Source organism: Cheilinus undulatus, linkage group 16 (assembly GCF_018320785.1).
Source record: "Cheilinus undulatus linkage group 16, ASM1832078v1, whole genome shotgun sequence".
NCBI lineage: Eukaryota > Metazoa > Chordata > Actinopteri > Labriformes > Labridae > Cheilinus > Cheilinus undulatus.
In genome coordinates, this window is record NC_054880.1 from 18,603,174 (window position 1) to 18,621,566 (window position 18,393).

Sequence of the window (18,393 nt, forward strand, 5' to 3'; positions counted from 1 at the left end):
AAAGCTATACAGAAATTATTTAAAGACAACAAAGAGGGATGCTTTGGAGTGGCCAAGTCAAAACCCAGACCTCAATCCAATAAGGGATTTGTAGCTGGGCTGGAAAATGGCTGTTTACGCTCGATCCGATCCCTGTGCAACCTGATAGGGTAGATTGAGTTTTGCAAAGAAGAATGAAGTAAAACTGTAGTGTCCAGATGTGCAAGCCTGATTGACTCAGTGCTGTGATTGCAGCCAAAGGTGCATCTAATAAATACTGACTTGAACGGGGTAAATATTCATGCTGTCACTTATTTTACATTACATACTTGTATTAAATTGTCATTAAAACATCCAAGGGGGTGAATACGTTTTATAGGGATTGTAAACATCAGTGACTGACATTGGTCCATGCCCGCATTTCTTATCGATGGCCTATGTTTGTATTAGAGACGATATCAGTTGATACCAATGTTAAACACATTGCACATTAAGGAGGAATATCGTTAATCACTTGTGATGTGGTGCTTTTGTCAGGGTAGAAGAAGCATTGTTGGGGGATCACAGCATGATGAGCATTATCATAATACAAAAACAACATTGAATTAGAAAATTAACAGCAAAATAATCCATGATAAATTGGTTTAATTGATTTCAGTGTTTTTTGGGGTAAAAATCCAAATCTATGTAAAGCAAAAATTATCAAGCACTTCCCAAACGTATACATCTACTTGACTGATTACACTAAGTACTTAGATACATTAAACCCTATGGAATAATAATGTGAATGTTTTAAATTCAAAGAACTCTATTCATCCTTTCAGAACTTTATTTGTGTAAAAGCAGCAGTGCAAACACAACCTAAAGCTAGAGAAAAATAGACATAACAACATAGAAGTGCTGTAAAAGCAATTTGAGACGGGACCTATAGAAATAAGTGAAACTATAAATAGAAATGAATAAATAAATAAATGTTCAAGGGTAGCCCTTAGACCAGTATGTGTGTTATTCAAATTATTATAGTCCAAACATAATCATATTAGGTTTTGTTAATCGCACTTTGATACAAGTAACCCCTGACTTAGAAATTTTAATGGTATTTGCAATATGTGTAGTTCTTTAACTTTAATTTTTGTTGTCAAGTTTTAGTTTTTTTTTCTATGCATGCTTTAAGTATTGATGATATATTCCTGGTATTAAGATAGTTACAGTTATTTGTTTATTAATCGTATTTACTGTCTGTATTTTATGGCATCTCGTCCCCTGCCGACCATATCAGAAAAATATATATTTATAAGGATATGATAAGCACAGACTGTTGAACGGGTAGTAAGTGATGACGAGTGTGTCTCACCCCCTCACCGCGGGGTGGCAGCAGCGAGGCCTCATGCCAGAGGTGCCTTGTCTCCACCCACGGGAGACCTTTACTTCAAATTTCCGCATTTTTGATTTGGAGCAAGGAGCTTTCGCTTCATAAAAGTTTACCGTGCCTTCAGGTATAGCACTTAAAAACAGCCACGTAAAAATGTCACGGTTTTTCCTCAGAGCAGGATTCAGGAGATGCATCGCCCCTCAGATTAGGATGATGTCTGATCAGGTAAACCGTGTTTGGCTGCTGTTTGATGACGTTTTGACTGCTAGCATTAGCATGCTATCATCAACTAAGTTCTTACCGTACCAAGCCTTTTAAAGCTAGCATTACCAGTTTCTAACTTTATTAGTTATGTAAGCTACATTATATGGTGCTACTCATACTGATACTTTCCAAAATGACAAGAAGTGATGTCTGCTAAGACTGAAGATTTGCTTCAGTATAAACTGCTGACATATGGTTCACAAGAGGTTCATCTAAGGTTAAATACTACTGCACTAAACGAATAGGTGCAACCAATGGTGTTTTAATTAGATAAATAAAATAGGGGATGTGATGAAGGATGTTTTTTCTTAAATGAAAATACACTCATATTTTATTGCATAATAATTGGCACATCACTTGAGTTGAGTCTGCATTTGAGTACATTATGTACGGTTCATAACCTACAGATCTAGTTTCCTTGTCTAGAGTCGTTTTCCATGAAGAAAAAATGATTTATAGCTTGATAACACAAAATGATGTTTGTTTTTTTGTTTGTTTGTTTGTTTTAGAGAAATGTCTGTGAGTTAATATAGCTAACTGCAAATGGCTGGTGCAGCTTGTTTAAGGTATTGATGTTAAGTTTGCTGTTGTCTTAAAAGTTTGAACACATTTATTGCTTGGGTATTCCTTACATAGATGAAAACTTCTGGTTGTCAACGTTGGGTACAAAGATATCATCCCATATTATCATTAAAACCCTTGGTTCTCAACTGGTAGGTCGGGTCCAAAAAATGGGTCGCAAAGCCATTGTTAGTGGGTCACTGCTTCAGCCTGGAACCAAAATATGTGGCAACAAGTGTACAATATGCTTTTATTTTGAAGGATTTGTCTCATAGATATGTTCCATCACATCCTTTGTTCTATCTCAAGTCCTAATTGCCTAATTTTTCATCAAAATATTTAGTTATGATTGAAAATTTAAGGAAGTTTGGTTGTAATTTTTCATCAAGGGTGTGGTGGAGTGTCTTGATGCTAGACTGGTTAAGAAGTACAGATTTAAACAATAATACCCTTTGTTATAATCATGTATGATAGGGCTGGGGAATACAGAGTTTTAATGATATATATCGAAAAAACAAGGTACTGAATAAGATGGTATTGTTTATATCAGGGGTCCCCAAACTCTTCAACCTGTGATCCCCGAATAACAGCGCCAGAGTCCCCCAGGAGTTTCTGTACAGATTACTTGCATTAAAACACAAATATTACGTAATAACTATGGTTTTATTTCAAATTGAACTCATTTAAATATCTTTTTACAATAATGGATAACATACCACTTGAAATTAGTTTAATTTTTACTTTGGTATTTTTGGAAAGCAACCCTTCTTCAGTGTCTTGTGAGCTAACTCTAGTTACCTTTTGAATAACTCTACTACACTATTACTTGGCCCAAGTTTGCCATATATAGTTGTGTACTTTATCTGAGGCCAGTTCTTCATATTGCCCCCCCATCCCTTCATAGTAGGAGGCTTAGGATTAATCATCTTATCCTGTTTGAGATGTAACACATAAAGTTAACACATTTTCATCATGGGATCACTCTAATAATCAGGATTAGTATCTTGTCACTATGGAAAACTCTGGTTCCTCATTGAGTGACAGAAGGCACACCCAGAATTCATGCATGGCATCATGGGGGGTAGCCATAAGCCAAATGGATGAATGATTATTGGTCCTTTTCAACTAGCCCTAATGGATTGTTTTTAAAAGTGCTATAGTTTCTATAAAATAACATTCTGTTATATTTAACTGAAAGCTGATGTAAGCAAGAGAGCATGTCTAAATTGCAATTGTCAATACAATTCAATGGCAATGTTGCCTACAGTGTTTGGTAATAAAACAAGATATTACCCAATAATGATTTCCTTGGACTTCTGTTTTTTGTTGCTGTTATATAAAAACAACAGAAACAAAAATACACATTGGTGGGTTGCTTCTAGTAGGATTCCTAGCTTTAAAATTCTACATAAAGATAATTGTGAGTATTTTTTTCATGTTTTGATTCTTCCATATGTGGGAGTTGTGATAATGAAGTACTTCCTCTGCTCATTTCAGCTTGGAGAGTTGGGCAAGGGAGCAGGCAAAGGAGGAGGTGGAGGTGGCTCTGTGAGGGAGGCAGGTGGTGCATTTGGAAAGAGACAAGTAGCAGAGGAGGAGCGGTACTTCAGGTGAGAAGCGTGCCTATCAGAGCTGAAATGATTCCTCAAATTATTCGGGTGATTTGAATCAAAAAATTCCTCGAGGAAAATTACCTGCCTCAAGGCTTCTCTTAAACCAGTCCTGTATCCATATGCCCATGCTGTAGTCTGGACATCGTGTGCTGTGTGTTGCACAGCGTGCTGTACAGTTTCATACGGACGGCTATTTGTGTGGCACAATGCACTTGTTTTCACTGTTACTTGAACTTAACATGCATGATGGAACGCGTGAAAATCACGAGGGAAGAGGAGTTGACGCAGTGATGCTTACAGGCACTTGTCCTGCGTTTTTACGCATCCACTGGTCACAACTTTATGGCTAATATGGCACTACGCCTGCACCGGTGAACTCTGAGTTGATCTGTGGAGATCTGCGTAGGATCTGATAGGTCAAAGTTCCTCATCATATAGTCAGGATTCAGCAGGTCACAGAAGCAGCTTTATCCTTTAAAATGTGTTCTCCATGTCAGTGGATGGTCTTAACGGTCATATTTTTATGGTGGATGAACTCACAAACAAAAATGTGCAAAAATTAAAAGTGAACACCCTTTGAAAAATAGACCATATTCTTGTAATCTAAAGGTTCACCTTTTGGCCATCATCAGACCCCTGTGTGAGTGATGGAACTTTATTGTTGCTAGAATGTGAAATATTACATTCATGCATAAAGTAGAGGATGTTAAAATGATTAAGTGTCCCTTTACTTTAATGACAAATTGGAAAATAAAAATAAACTACAAAAGAAGAAATAAAGTTTAAGCACCCCAAATTTCCTGGGAGAGGATCCCCCAAACCCCAAATACGGCACAATATAATGTAATTATTTAACTTCCTTTCCTTGTAACTTTAAGAAATGTAATCTGTCATCAGAACTTAATTGCACTTTTTAAAGTATATTTTCTTTAGAGTACCTGTTTTTACCAATTTTAATAAGGAAGTAGTACATTTAAGGGGCCCAGCTTCTTTTCTCATTTGTCTAGTACTACTTCTCTTGAAAAAGCAAAAGTTACTGATTAAAAAAATGCAATATTTGTCATTAGAGTACTCGATTAATCGTCAGAAGAATCGGTAGAGTACTCGATTACAAAAAGAATCTGTTGCTGCTGCCCTAGTGCCTATGATGCCAAAAGTCACAATGCTGGATTTTCACTCCTGTCTATTGTTGTTTTCTCATAATCGATTTTTAAAGGTCCTTTTATCCTTGTTTTTGCAGGCAGAGGGAGAAAGAGCAGATGGAGGCGCTAAGAAAGCATCATGCAGAGGAGATTGAACACCACAAAAAGGAGATTGAGCGCCTACAGAAGGAGATCGACCGCCACGTGGGCAAAATCAGAAAGCTGTCACATGATGATTAAAGCTGAGAAGCCTGTTATGGTTTCCCCTCCTGAGAGTCCGGCCATTTAAGTTGCCCAGTCAATGATTATGATACGGATATTGACTGATTTACTGCTGGTCAAGGCAGGTCCTGTATGGCACTTCATACTGACTCCATAGATACTAATATAACAATAAAGTGCATTTTTGAATAAGTGTGTTCCTTATTGTCCTTTTCTGCCATGAACTTTTCTTGGTAATTATACTTTAAATAACTTTTTCAGTTATAGCTGAAGTAAGGTGTAGATGTGTAAGCTGCCTAACAGCACCATCTGGCGGGAAGAAGGATTGACACAAGCCAAGTTGTGCTCTGGTTGTCTTGCATGTTCCCAAAGGGCATGGGAAAATAATCTGTTGAAAAAATAATAAAGTCCACACCTTTAGGGCAGAGTGAGGATGAGTAAGCATGGCTTATGGTACTATCCAGGCAGGTAGGAGGGTTGCCATGAGCCCCTGGTTGTGCTGTGGATGTCCCAAGGTTCAAAAAACGGCCAGTGTGTCAAGGCATATTATCCAGGGATGAAAAGGCCCGGACAAGAGAGACTGTCAAGCGTGGCCTTGGCTGCCAAGCAAATCATCTCTTGTTGACTCCTTAGTGCCCTCCATGCCTTTAACTTAGGCACAACGCTATATATTATGTGCATGAATATGGTGTGCTTTGAAAATTTGGCTTGATTCTAGGTGTGCCTTATCTAAACAAAGTGTAAAAAACATGGTTTACACCATTGGCTGTATTTACAGCATATACTGATGAGGTGCGTTGATAAATATTAAGGGCCTTTGGCCCTCATTTGATTTTGATTTTTTTTTTTCTTTTTTTCATATTAATAGTACAAAATAGACCTACTTAATGGCCAACAAAAATTTGACACATTCTTAAAAGTGGGCTTCTCAAATACATCTTTAAATTTTCATTTGGCTATAAACCAGCTTCAGGGCGTTTACCCAAACGACTATTGTTTTATTCAAATTAACCTGTTACCACAAGGTGGGGATACTCAGGGAGTGTCTGCTAAACAAGAAAATGCAGTTTTGGCAATAGTCTGGTGAAAGCAAAATAAACTTGTTGCATTTACACAGTCTTACTGATGCCAAAGAAATACATAATACACATAAAAATAGTATTTTTTACATTCAAGATAAACTAAGCTCCTTGTGTGTATCCAAAATTAATTGTTGAATAATTCTGGAAATCTCAAAAGCAATGAATGAAGTAAATATATATAAATATGATTTAAAAAACAGTGCGAGTCCCTTCTTTGTGCTTTAGCAGCTTACTGTCTGCAATCAACCCTGGCTATGTTTTTTTACATCAAAGGGTGAAATTTATTAGCCTAATGAAGTCATGCCAAAAATAATTCTTGCTTGTAGTTTTTCCCCCAGGCCAGCGCCTAAAGTCTCCCTCTGTACTCCTGCAGAAAGGAACTAAGGAGTAAATGTTCAGTTAACTAGATTATTCAGAAACTCCAAAATAAAGTGAAAGTTAGCCAGCAAGCATGCAGAAACATTAGACCTACTGATTTTACCTACATATGCTGATATTCAGAAATAAAACCTGTAAGGTTAAAATAGTTGGGTTTTTTTTCTTTGATTGTTTTTTTTTTAATTCTCATTTTTATTTAGTTTTTGTCTCTTGTTAAAAAATATCTGTTTACTTTTCATTTGTTTTGCTGCTGGTTAGATAGTTTCATTTTAATCTTGCAAAGATGCTTCATTTTAGTTTACTTTTTATTATTAATAATTTAATTTAATCAGGGGCGAGACCAAAGGGGCTCTTTTCATTTTATTTACTCAATTTTGATGTTTGTATACAACTCAAGACCTAAATTGTCAGTGTGTGTGAAGTCTTCTCAAATCAAATCAGACTATTTTACTCTTTCCAGGCTTGGGTTTTCTGCTTCTGTCAAAGACAGAAACTAAGAGGATATTTCATTTTAGTACGTTTTGTAAGCACATAATTAAGTTTTATTTAATTAGGTTTCGTTAGAGCTTCGTTATATTTTAGTTACTGTTTATGAAAATGAATTGACATTTTAGTTTTAGTTATTTTTTAAGTTTTAGTTGACCACCTTGCTGTGGGGGGTCTGGCTTTTCAGGGGCCTAGCCATCTCTGTGATGGCAGGCTGGTTGTGGTTTAATTGGAGAGGTCAGTGTAGCTCGCAATACTGAAAATGTCTCTGAAAACTGTAAAGAGGGAACTGTTGGATCTAAGGAGGACTTGTTACAACAAGTTCTGTCCTTTCAACACAACAGTTGGTGGCGGTAATGCACCGCCCACCTCTGTTCGTCCTTAACAGAAGAAGAAGCAGACAACCGTGAAAACGAACACACCCGGCCTGGAGCGCGTTTCGTCGTCCAAATCTCGCGATAGCTTCTGAGCGGTGGCGTTGTTCGGGCGAGCCGACGACGAGACCGTGGCTGTCTGGAAATTTTGTCTCGTGTGTTAGAGTCGAACCTATTCTTAAAATTAGAGGGGTTTTTTTACGTCAGAAATCTCAACCCTTTCACATTTTAGCACACGTCGCCACAAGAATCCGCAATTAGAGTGGTAAGTTTGGCTAACTATCTGTTTGCACCACTTACGGAGCGTCTGTTTGATTTGTGAAAGGTGTCTTCTGTACGGCGAGGCCTTCATACAAGCTCATGAGCTAGCAGGCTGCTTACCGATATACATATCTGCAGGATCAGAAAATAATGCTTATATTTAATACAGTCCGAGCAGTGTACATTGTGTCGGACCGCAGAAATCGACGTTTGTTCAGTGATATATATGTGCATGTTTATGTGAAAATAAAATGTGTCAACCTCGTTAGTTAGCGAGCTGCATGTGAGGGGGGCGGGACGGCGGCTGTCGGTGGTTTCCACAAGTGACCTGATTATTTTACTATACCTGAATGAATTCTTATCAGTTTAGATTATTTAACAATATTTCTGACAGCATGCAGTCCATTTGAATGCTGTTTGATGAATATGCTGAATCCTTTTTCATAATTTCAGATGGAAGTGGAAATGTTATGTTACATAGGCCATTATTTCAAATTTCTACTTACACTTCAACAATTGGATGTTTGCAGTCACAACGAATTTTTCGACGTTATAAAGTTATGTTAATCCAGGGATTTTCCTTAAAGTGATTGAAATGAGTTTTTGTGTTAATATGAATGTGGGGGATTAAACGCTGTTTCTTTTTGTGTTACAGCAGAATGGCTGCAGCTGAGGTGAACGGTAGTTCTGCCCTGCCAAAGGAGGAAGAAGAGCCAATGGATGTGACAACAACACACACAGAGAACTACCAGACACTCATTGATGCTGGGCTCCCGCAGAAAGTGGCTGAAAGTCTAGATAACATCTTCCAGACAGGTGGCTTGTCCTTGTTTGAATTGTTGTATGGATGGAGTATAAAATGTGTTTAGCCTGACATTGAATGTGCCTTTTGCAGGCTTGGTGGCATATGTAGACCTAGACGAGCGAGCCATCGATGCACTGCGGGAGTTCAATGAGGAGGGAGCGCTAACTGTGCTGCAGCAGTTTAAAGAGAGCGATCTGTCCCATGTACAGGTAACCCCCTGGCTTGATTACACCCCTTTATGTCTTTTTTATAGGTGTCTTGAGTTGAAGATTATTTAAGTTTAATAATTGCTCTTTTGTTTTGATTGTAGAATAAAAGCGCTTTCCTTTGTGGAGTCATGAAAACTTACAGGCAGAGAGAAAAACAAGGGAGTAAAGTACAGGAGTCCACCAAGGGTCCTGATGAGACAAAAATAAAGGTGCTTGTTTTTGTAAGGTGTTTGAGTGAAGGTAATTAATTATATTTATGACTGTGGTTCAGTACAGTTTAGTTTAATTTTTGTTTTTCCTCCAGGCTTTGTTGGAGCGGACAGGATACACCTTGGATGTCACAACAGGGCAGAGAAAATATGGAGGCCCACCCCCTGAGGACGTGTTCAAAGGAACACAACCAGGCATTGGAACTGAGGTAGAAAGTGTTATTTTTGTTAAGGCTTGTTTTGTTCACTTTTCAGTGCCCTTACACTTCAGGAGACTTGAAAATGCCAGGTGTATGCTGTTGAATCATAAAGAATCCTTATATATATATATATATATATATATATATATATGAAATTGTTATGTATTTGCTCATCTGCACATACTAACATCTGTTGCTCTCCTCTTCATCAGGTGTTTGTTGGAAAAATCCCAAGGGATTTGTATGAGGATGAGCTTGTGCCGCTCTTTGAGTCTGCTGGTCCCATCTGGGATCTCAGGTTAATGATGGACCCTCTCTCTGGTCAGAACAGAGGCTACGCCTTCATCACATACTGTAATAAGGATGATGCTCAGAAGGCTGTGAAACTGGTAGGTTTTTCAAAGATGTGTGTGTGATTCATAGGGCAAAGTATTAGGGAAGTGATTTACAATTCATAAACAGTATTTTTGTGATAAAGATGTGTTAACATTGCTGCTTATTTACAGTGTATTTCATAAAGTTTGTCCTTTTCCTTCTTTATATCCAGTGTGATAACCATGAAATTCGCCCGGGCAAGTACTTGGGAGTGTGTATATCTGTCGCAAACAATCGCTTGTTTGTTGGATCAATTCCAAAGAACAAAACAAGAGAAAGTATATTGGAAGACTTTGGAAAAGTTACAGGTCAGTTTAGAAGCACCAAGGCGGATTTGTATAAAAAATACAACAAATCCAATCCCTGAGGAATACTATCCCAACGACTGTCTTGGAAGATTCAAATTTTACTGTTTCATCTTACAGAGGGTCTCCAGGAAGTGATTCTGTACCACCAGCCGGATGACAAGAAGAAGAACCGTGGCTTCTGTTTCCTGGAGTACGAGGACCACAAGTCCGCAGCACAGGCTCGCCGCCGCCTAATGAGCGGCAAGGTGAAGGTGTGGGGCAACCCGGTCACCGTGGAGTGGGCTGATCCTGTTGCTGAGCCAGACCCTGAGGTTATGGCCAAGGTATTCTCTTGGGGATGTCATCATAGTTGTGTCATGATGTATTAAGAATTTATTGTTGTAGTTTTAGATTTCATGAAGGAACACTTCTAGAGTTGTCCTGATTTCTTCGTTTTTGACTTGACAGGTCAAGGTGCTCTTTGTTAGGAAGCTGGCCACCGCTGTGACTGAAGAGCTCCTTGAAAAGACTTTCTCTCAGTTTGGAAAGTTGGAGCGAGTCAAGAAACTTAAAGACTACGCTTTTGTGCATTTTGAGGAGAGGGATGCTGCTGTAAAGGTGCGTGTTTTGTCTTGAACGATTTATTTAGAATTTTATAGTATGTTTTTTCATGTTGCTGTGAGTGATTGTTGACTTTTTTGATGTTAGGCGATGGATGAAATGAACGGGAAGGAGCTTGGGGGAGAGGAAATTGAGATCGTCCTGGCAAAGCCTCCAGACAAGAAGAGGAAAGAGCGCCAGGCAGCTCGGCAGACCACCAGGAATGCAGGGTAAGGGACAGAGCCATGATTGGTCAGTTGCCCAACCTCTTCTCAAATTCAGATTTCATTGAGTGTAACACTGTCCTCTGCTCTGCAGGTATGATGACTATTATTACTACCCTCCTCCACGCATGCCCCCACCAGGCCGAGGTAGGGGCCGTGGTGGCCGAGGGGGCTATGCATACCCCCCTGATTATTATGGATACGAAGACTACTATGATGACTACTATGGCTACGACTATCACGACTACCGTGGGGGCTATGAAGACCCTTACTACGGCTATGAAGATGTGTACAGCATGAGGGGCCGTGGTACTCGTCCAGCCAGGGGTGGGCCTCCTCCACCCAGGGCCCGTGGAGCACCGCCTGCACGAGGCCGTGGGGGGTATGCCCAAAGAGGGCCACCCCTTGGTGGTCCGAGAGGTGGCCGAGGAGGCCGCGGAGCCCCTTTCCAGCCGCAGAGGGGCCGTGGTCCTCGAGGGGCCAGGGGCAACCGTGGAGGCAACGTTGGCGGAAAGAGGAAGGCAGACGTGTTTAACCAGCCTGACTCCAAGCGCCGCCAGACCAACAACCAACAGAACTGGGGGTCCCAGCCCATCGCCCAGCAGCCCCTGCAGCAGGGGGCCGACTATTCCGGTAACTATGGTTACAGTAATGACACCATGGAGTTTTCACAGGATTCTTATGGGCAGCAATGGAAGTAGATGCACCAAAAGGTATTTGACAAAGTGACAACAAAAAAAAAGAAAAACAACAAAAACGATAAAAAAAGGAGATTGGCCACAATTTTTGGATTGACTTTTTATTCATCATCCTTCATGAGAAAAAAAATCTGTACATATATATCTCAAAGAAAAAATGGACAGACCCCAGAATTGGCTCAAGATGATTGGCTGCAAAGCCTTTTGGCTGAAGAAAGTGAGCGTAACCGTTGTGGTGAATCATTTCATACTCCTACGGTTACATTGGGACGTGTCTTAAAAAAAACACACTAAACACTTTTATTGTTACGTTTTTTCCTGATTCTTTTAAAGCCAACTATGAACATTTTCAAAAAATGGACATTCATATGTCTGAGAGGACATTAAATAATATTGCCTTGCAGGAAGTTTTTTGTCCGTGCCCTTTCCTCCCTCCCCTTCTTGTACTCCCTTTATTTGTGGTCATAGTTGCTTAGGGATTTGCTTGTAAATAAACGCATATGGTTAGAGCTTCATATTCATTTTTTGCAATGGTGGAGAAAAGAATCCACAGGAAGGAAAAAAATCAAGTTTTGTAATGTTCAAAGTGTATGCCTAGCATTTCTAGAGGTAGTCAAATTGTGTTTTTTTAAACTGATACCATAACTTCCTATGTTTTCTTTGAACTTGCCCAATAGAATTTGGTTTGGCTTACCTTAAGAGCCATAGCAGTTTGTTCTCTGATGTTCTTTGTATTTATAACTTTTACGTTTGTTCCGTTTCAATAAAACTCAGCTGAGCATCAGTCAGTTGTCAGATACTCAAATTCAATGTTGTCATTAAAGATTTGATTTCTATCTCAATTCTCTTATTTAGATGACGATCATTGTTTTAAGTCAAAGATTTTATTCCTCTTAGGACAATCAAAAAAACTGAAATTGTGCAATCGGACAACGAGACAAGGGAACTTGAATTTTTTTTAATTAACAAAATTATTCAAGAGGATTTTAACCCTTTAATTTCAGTGCATGTTGCATCGGAATACAGATATTCAGAGCAGTTGGAGCACAAATAATAGGTATCAAACCAAATTCAAACTTTCAAGTTATCAAAGGACCCCACTTTAATTTTGACTTATTGCGTTACACATGATTGAAACTCACTTTCTGTGCTTGTGTGAATAGGTAATTGTCCTAAGGTAAACAAAATGCATTAGGTATATGAGGTATGGCTATTAAAAAACAAGACTAATGCTGTAATACAATTTTATTGAACAAACATTTTTCATTGGTTTTCTGGTTTTCATTTTTCCTCATAGCGGTCTCTTCTGACTTTTTCTCTCAGTTTTTCTAGAACATGTTTGTAATGGTGTTGCTTCACTGTTAAACCCTTCCGGTATCCACACCTCCAAAATGATACCCTTAATGTCAAAGAAAACAACATGGCCTTGGATTTGGATTTGCTTTGTCGTTCTTTCTTCATCCTTGGTGACGATGTAGTTTTCCAATGCCTTAACTGCCGTTTTGTCTCAGATCCAAGTATCATCGCATGTAATCATTCCCAAAAAATTGTGGGTTTCCTTGAATTTGTTCCAAAATATCTCCAGAAATTTTCTTGCAGTTTTCCTTTCGATCGATAAGTTTTGGGACAACTTTGGCGCACACTTTTATCTTCAATTTTTCGTGCGAAATTCTCTGAACTGTCTCTTTGAAAGAGGAGACCATTTCTTTATTCTTCTACTGAGTACTTGCTCATTTTGAACGATTTTTGGATGTTTTCCAAAGTTTTTGATGTGTGTGTTTGTCTAGAACATTCACGATCTTGGACATCCCATCTGCCTTCACAAAATCTTTCATGCCATTCAAACACGCTTGACATGCAGTGTTCCACAAACACCTCAGTTAATGTACTAAAAGATTCGGCTGCTGTTTGGTTCCATTAGACCAAAATTTCAAGTGAATGCATTGCTCAGCTTTTAAGCTAATCACTTTCCAACACCATAGCAAAAACACGTGCATTTAAGTCAGTAGCTAGCAGTGAACTAAAGACGTTGCTTATTGAGAACTTACGTCAGTTGTTTCACAGTCCCATGTGGTTTTATCCTTATCAAGCACAGTCTCATTATTTAATAGCCATACCTCATAATTAATATCTTTCAGTTATGAACTATTACTCAGAGTGTCTCGGCTCCTCTTACAGAGCAGTCATTCAGATCTAAAGGCATAATTTGGAATCTGATTTCCTGCACTGAATGACAGAATTGCAGATGTCTGAAACGTGTTGTGAAATGGATGAAGTATTAGGGGTGAACATGCGCTATTCTTGGTGTAAATTACGCTCAAGCAATCCCCTGAAGCTTGTATTGGTTTTACCTGTTCACACAACACGCCTCAACAACCTTGGATAATGCAAAGATGTCACTTGCACTGGTCCAGTCCTGAAATTTAACACTCTTAAATCCGTAAGAACTTAAGTATTAACATTGTATTTGTTTGCCTAGTTGTCTCATTTTCTTAGTTTTCAAAATCTGCACCTCATCTCAACCATCTGTATCTCCTCATTGAAGTGACCAAGGATCTGACCATCCAAAGGGTTAAAATTCTTAAAAAGAATAGCAAGTGATGACCTGTTTTAGCCTGCTACTCTCTTGGTGCCATGGTATCATTGTCTTTTGTTTCATGTGTCTGTCCTCTTATTCCAACCTGCCTAGGTGGAGAAGCATTGAGAGCGGCTCCGCTAGAGTGAGGAACTCACCTGAACGGTACTCAAGGGTGAGCTAGCCTTGCACAGAGTACTGTCTCCTCTCCTCTAGCTTTTTTGTAATCACTGGTGAAATATTAGCCATCATTATGCTTTGTTCTTTTTATTCTTTCCTCTTTAATACACAAAGAATCAACCCTGTTTTTATCCCATAGGAGTGTGGAAAAAGGTCAGAGCAAAAGTTGACCAAGTTGAAAAATCACTGGAGTATTTAAAATTGGCTCGGCCATCATATTTCTGAGGTTTTGAATATTTCCCTCAAGGTGATTTTATTCCACCTAGCCCAAAAAAGCTGTGCAACTTTTCAGGAGGTTTTTAAAGATTCGATTTAACACTAAAAATGTACACGGTCAATGATATCAGCCATATAAACTCCAAACCCCCTGCAAACTCCTCCTGCCTGTCTTGGCTTGCTACATCATATCAGCTGTCTGCAAAAAAAAAGAAAAAAAAAAAAGGAAAATTCTGTGAATGGGGCTGGTGGTTCCCCCCACATGCCGCTAGAGGTAGCAGTTCCACACAAGCACAACTCGTGATCCATTGTTCCTTTTCACAACGCTGCATTTGTTTTCCGTTTTCTGAGCTGCAAAGGTATTAATTGACATAAAAAAATTATAAAGAAGATTTTTCTTTCAAATTAATTTAAGTAACAGTGGGGATATGATTTCTCATATTGGCTTAATTGGCTGTTAATAGAACAAAGACTGTCTGAAAGCTGATGTTATTGCCTTTCATAGCCACCAGATGGCAGTATATCCGCAACAGTGTTTATTATGCACAGGTAAGACTGAAATAGAGGGCACTGTTACGCAGAAAGCTATTTGAATCTATTGAGTTGTGTAATTTGATTTTATTTTAAGTACCACAATATGTTTGAGTGTTTTTCAGTTTCTTATGTCAAAACTGTCTTTTATATGTTGCCTCTTGTCAGCAGGCAGTAAAGGAGCTGCTCCCATCCATGTGAATGAGTTCACACAAATGGAAGGGACTGATGGGTAAGATTGTTCTTTATTGGAAATTTTGCCCAGAATGTCTTACCCTCAGTTTATTTTAGATTTGTTTACATATTTTAAAATATTGTTTTCTTATGTCTTAGTATTTGCTTACTTCCCAGAGCCAGTAACTTCTGTAAGTTGTTTTTCTGTGTTTATTCTGGCATGAGGCCACAAATCTGGCATAAATTTGATTTGAGATATAGTGCATCATATAAAGGTTCTGCAACTTTTATGTTAGTGTCCTTCTGCTGCTAATATTTAGAGCCGATGTGGTGATAAACTGATAGAATCATATTTGTTAATAGATGCTGTCTGTGTTGCTCTTTTGCTTCGATTCAGGACACTGTTCTCCATGAGGTGTGAGCTGGACCCATCCTGAGATTCCTCATCTGTTAGGATGTCCTGCTTACAGGATGAAACTGTAAGGACCAGTTCTCAGTAGATCTCTAGCTATCAACCTAAATACAGGTAGGAAAAAGTGTAAAATAGTGAAGGTACTTTTATAGGGAAAAAAACACAGTTTCTCTGTTATTAAATTTTCCATAAATATCCTATATGTTGATTACAGACAGAATACACCTTGTAAAGACGATAATGTTTGGGTCTTTTTTCCTGCAGAAGCATAGGTGGAGACGGATGTTGGACATCAAGAGCTCTGCACAGCTGATTACTGCCTTTTACTTGAAGACAAACTACTGTAAAGTGAAATACATTGCTGGTCATTGTTAAATTCAGCTGCTTTCCCAAGTAAATTTGTGTTGTGTATGCATATTTTCAGGGTGTACTTTTTTATTGTTTTTATTTTCAAACATTGAAGCATTTTTACACAAATTTCCTGCACACAGCCTTTATGTGTGCTTGACTTTTTAATAACCCAAGGCTAGGTTTCAGAGCACATTTAAACCAGGCAGTTCACAGGGCATGATGATATTTGGGCAAAAAAAAAAAACACTATGTCATGACATTACCAAAGTTAGCAGGTCAAATGAAGCCAAAATTGGTAACAATGAAAAGCTGTTTGGGAGCAGAAAGAGTCGACTTATTCCCGATCTGAGCCCAATGGTCCAGATCACTAACAAGTGCTGAATTGCCCATCGCTAGAACTAAGGGTTAAGTGGGATGCAGAAGTCCTCTAGCAGTTGGGTTGCACCCAATTTTATATTTTTATTAAACCTTAACATTAAAATCTCTTTTTCGGTGGAGACCTGGCCAAGAGTACACCAGTTACAACAAGGGGAACACCAAATTACAACAAACATGAGAGACAAAGAACAAAATGAAGCCAGCAATAAGCAAAGACTCTTTTATGCAGCTAAGAAGAAACCATTGGAACTACTGAAGGTTTCGAACAAGAGGCTACATAAATGAGAGGAGTTTACTCAGCACAGCCTTATACACAAAAGTCTGCAAATATAGTAGTCTGTGCAGAGTTAGCGATGGCCAACCTACTGATTCATATAGTGTCCAATGATGAGTATACAGTTGTGAATCATAAAGCACTGTGATATACAGAGTGTAAGGTGGGGTACAGAAGAGGAAGCACGTGTATACTAGTGCATCTCAAAAAATTAGAATATCATGAAAAGTTCAATATTTTTTGTGTCTTGTTTCTGAATGTGAAACCCATATATAGACTCATTACACAGAGCGAAGTATTTCAAGCCTTTATTTCTTGAAATGTTGATGATTATGGCTTACAGATAAACCCCAAAATTCAGTGTCTCAAAAAATTAGAATATTCCATAAGATCAATTAAAAAATTATATTTTCAACAGAAATGTCAGGCTTCTGAAAAGTATGTTCATTTCTATGCCTTCAATTCTTGGTTGGGCCTCCTTTTGCATGAATTACTGCATCAATGCGGTGTGGCATGGAGGCGATCAGCCTGTGGCACTGCTCAGGTGTAACTGAAGCCCAGGTTGCTTTGATAGCGACCTTCATGTCATCTGCATTGTTGGGTCTGGTGTCTCTCATCTTCCTCTTGACAGTACCCCATAGATTCTCTATGGGGTTCAGGTCAGGCCAGTTTACTGGCCAATCAAGCACAGTAACACCATGGCCATTGAACCAGCTGTTGGTACCTTTGGCAGTGTGGGCAGGTGCCAAGTCCTGCTGGAAAAATGAAATGAGCATCTCCATAAAGCTTGTCAGCAGAAGGAAGCATGAAGTGCTCTAAAATGTCCTGGTAGATGGCTGCGTTGACTGTGGACTTCAGAAAACACAGTGGACCAACACCAGCAGATGCCATGGCAGCCCAAATCATCACTGTGGAAACTTCACACTGGACTTCAAGCAACTTGGATTCAAGGTCCCAGAGTCTGGAGGAAGAGTGAAGAGTCACAGAATCCACATGATACTCCCCCACTCTCTCATTCCTGTTTCCAACTCCATCCACTGTCTTATCTGCACAATAAAAGCATAAAAGTCCCAAAATAATTATTTTTCAGAAAGTAGGGGGTACATAAAGACTAGATGCTTCTTCTCCATGTTTGGTATAAATTCTGGAGACAAAAGGCAGCCTTGTGGAAAATAGTTTAATGTTGGACTTTTAAAATAATGACCTGAATTTAGTTTGATTTGATTTAAATGTCTCTAAGAGGTGCCTCTTGACTTAAGTGGTCTGAATGGTTCATACTGTATCAGAGGAATGTATCTTCATAGATTGGGTAAATTACTGGGTCTTGCAGTGAAAAATGAATCCTATTTTACAGCAAACGTCCAACAATTGATTTTGCATGAAAACATAATGTACTGACTTTAAGGCCCTTAATATTTGGAGATGATTCAAGGGCCCTTTAGTAGGCTACTGCAACAGCTGACTAAATTTGCCCCTTCATACTTTGTAGTTTAACGAAAGGTAAAAATCTAAGTGTAAACATTGCACGTTTTAGTAGCAGTCAGCATTAAACTGAGGATTAATATTTGCGTGAAGGATTTTTTGCTTTGAAGAAGAGAAATTGTTAGCTGCCGCATAAATCAGTTCCACGACAAACCGTGGTACTTTGGGGATCAATTCTAAACTTTTCTGGGCTTATTTCTCTTTTAAATCACACTGATGAGCAGTCTGTAGGTTGCTTTGTGAAAGCGGGGTAGGTATCAAACGGTACCAAAGCGGTAATTCTCTCCAGCTACGTCACATGTTTTTGTTTTTTTTTTTTGTTTTTTTTTCAAAAACCTTTTTTTTAACAATACGCCTTAAATATACCTTCAAACAAAAAATAATCAATGAAAGCATTTTGCTTAATATTAATTTTGATATTCGATTTGTATGAACGCTTTAGTCGGAGCGGCTGTTTATCATCTCTCCATTCACGCTAA

The 18,393-nt window shown here is 38.7% G+C and overlaps 2 protein-coding genes across 11 annotated transcripts; both read left to right on the top strand.

Annotated features, from left to right (window-relative positions):
* The first annotated feature begins 1,398 nt into the window (after positions 1-1,398).
* Positions 1,399-5,345, top strand: LOC121524175 (ATPase inhibitor A, mitochondrial-like). The gene is made up of 3 exons (XM_041809441.1): positions 1,399-1,576; positions 3,674-3,786; positions 5,030-5,345. The coding sequence occupies exons 1-3, from the start codon at positions 1,505-1,507 to the stop codon at positions 5,169-5,171; spliced, it is 327 nt and encodes a 108-aa protein (XP_041665375.1). The 5' UTR covers positions 1,399-1,504; the 3' UTR covers positions 5,172-5,345.
* A 2,219-nt stretch (positions 5,346-7,564) lies between these two features.
* On the top strand, positions 7,565-15,846 carry LOC121523758 (heterogeneous nuclear ribonucleoprotein R). Of its 10 annotated transcripts, none has more exons than XM_041808787.1 (16): positions 7,565-7,738; positions 8,390-8,550; positions 8,630-8,748; positions 8,850-8,957; positions 9,053-9,166; positions 9,370-9,546; positions 9,705-9,840; positions 9,958-10,163; positions 10,288-10,437; positions 10,528-10,649; positions 10,738-11,276; positions 14,031-14,091; positions 15,012-15,075; positions 15,177-15,208; positions 15,415-15,543; positions 15,694-15,846. In XM_041808787.1, exons 2-12 carry the CDS (start codon positions 8,394-8,396, stop codon positions 14,063-14,065), a joined length of 1,863 nt encoding a protein of 620 aa, XP_041664721.1. In that variant the 5' UTR covers positions 7,565-7,738; positions 8,390-8,393; the 3' UTR covers positions 14,066-14,091; positions 15,012-15,075; positions 15,177-15,208; positions 15,415-15,543; positions 15,694-15,846. The 10 variants fall into 10 exon arrangements, with proteins under 10 accessions (XP_041664721.1, XP_041664719.1, XP_041664720.1 ...); XM_041808785.1 differs by having other exon boundaries at positions 15,015-15,075; XM_041808786.1 differs by lacking the exon at positions 15,177-15,208.
* Positions 15,847-18,393: the final 2,547 nt, after the last annotated feature.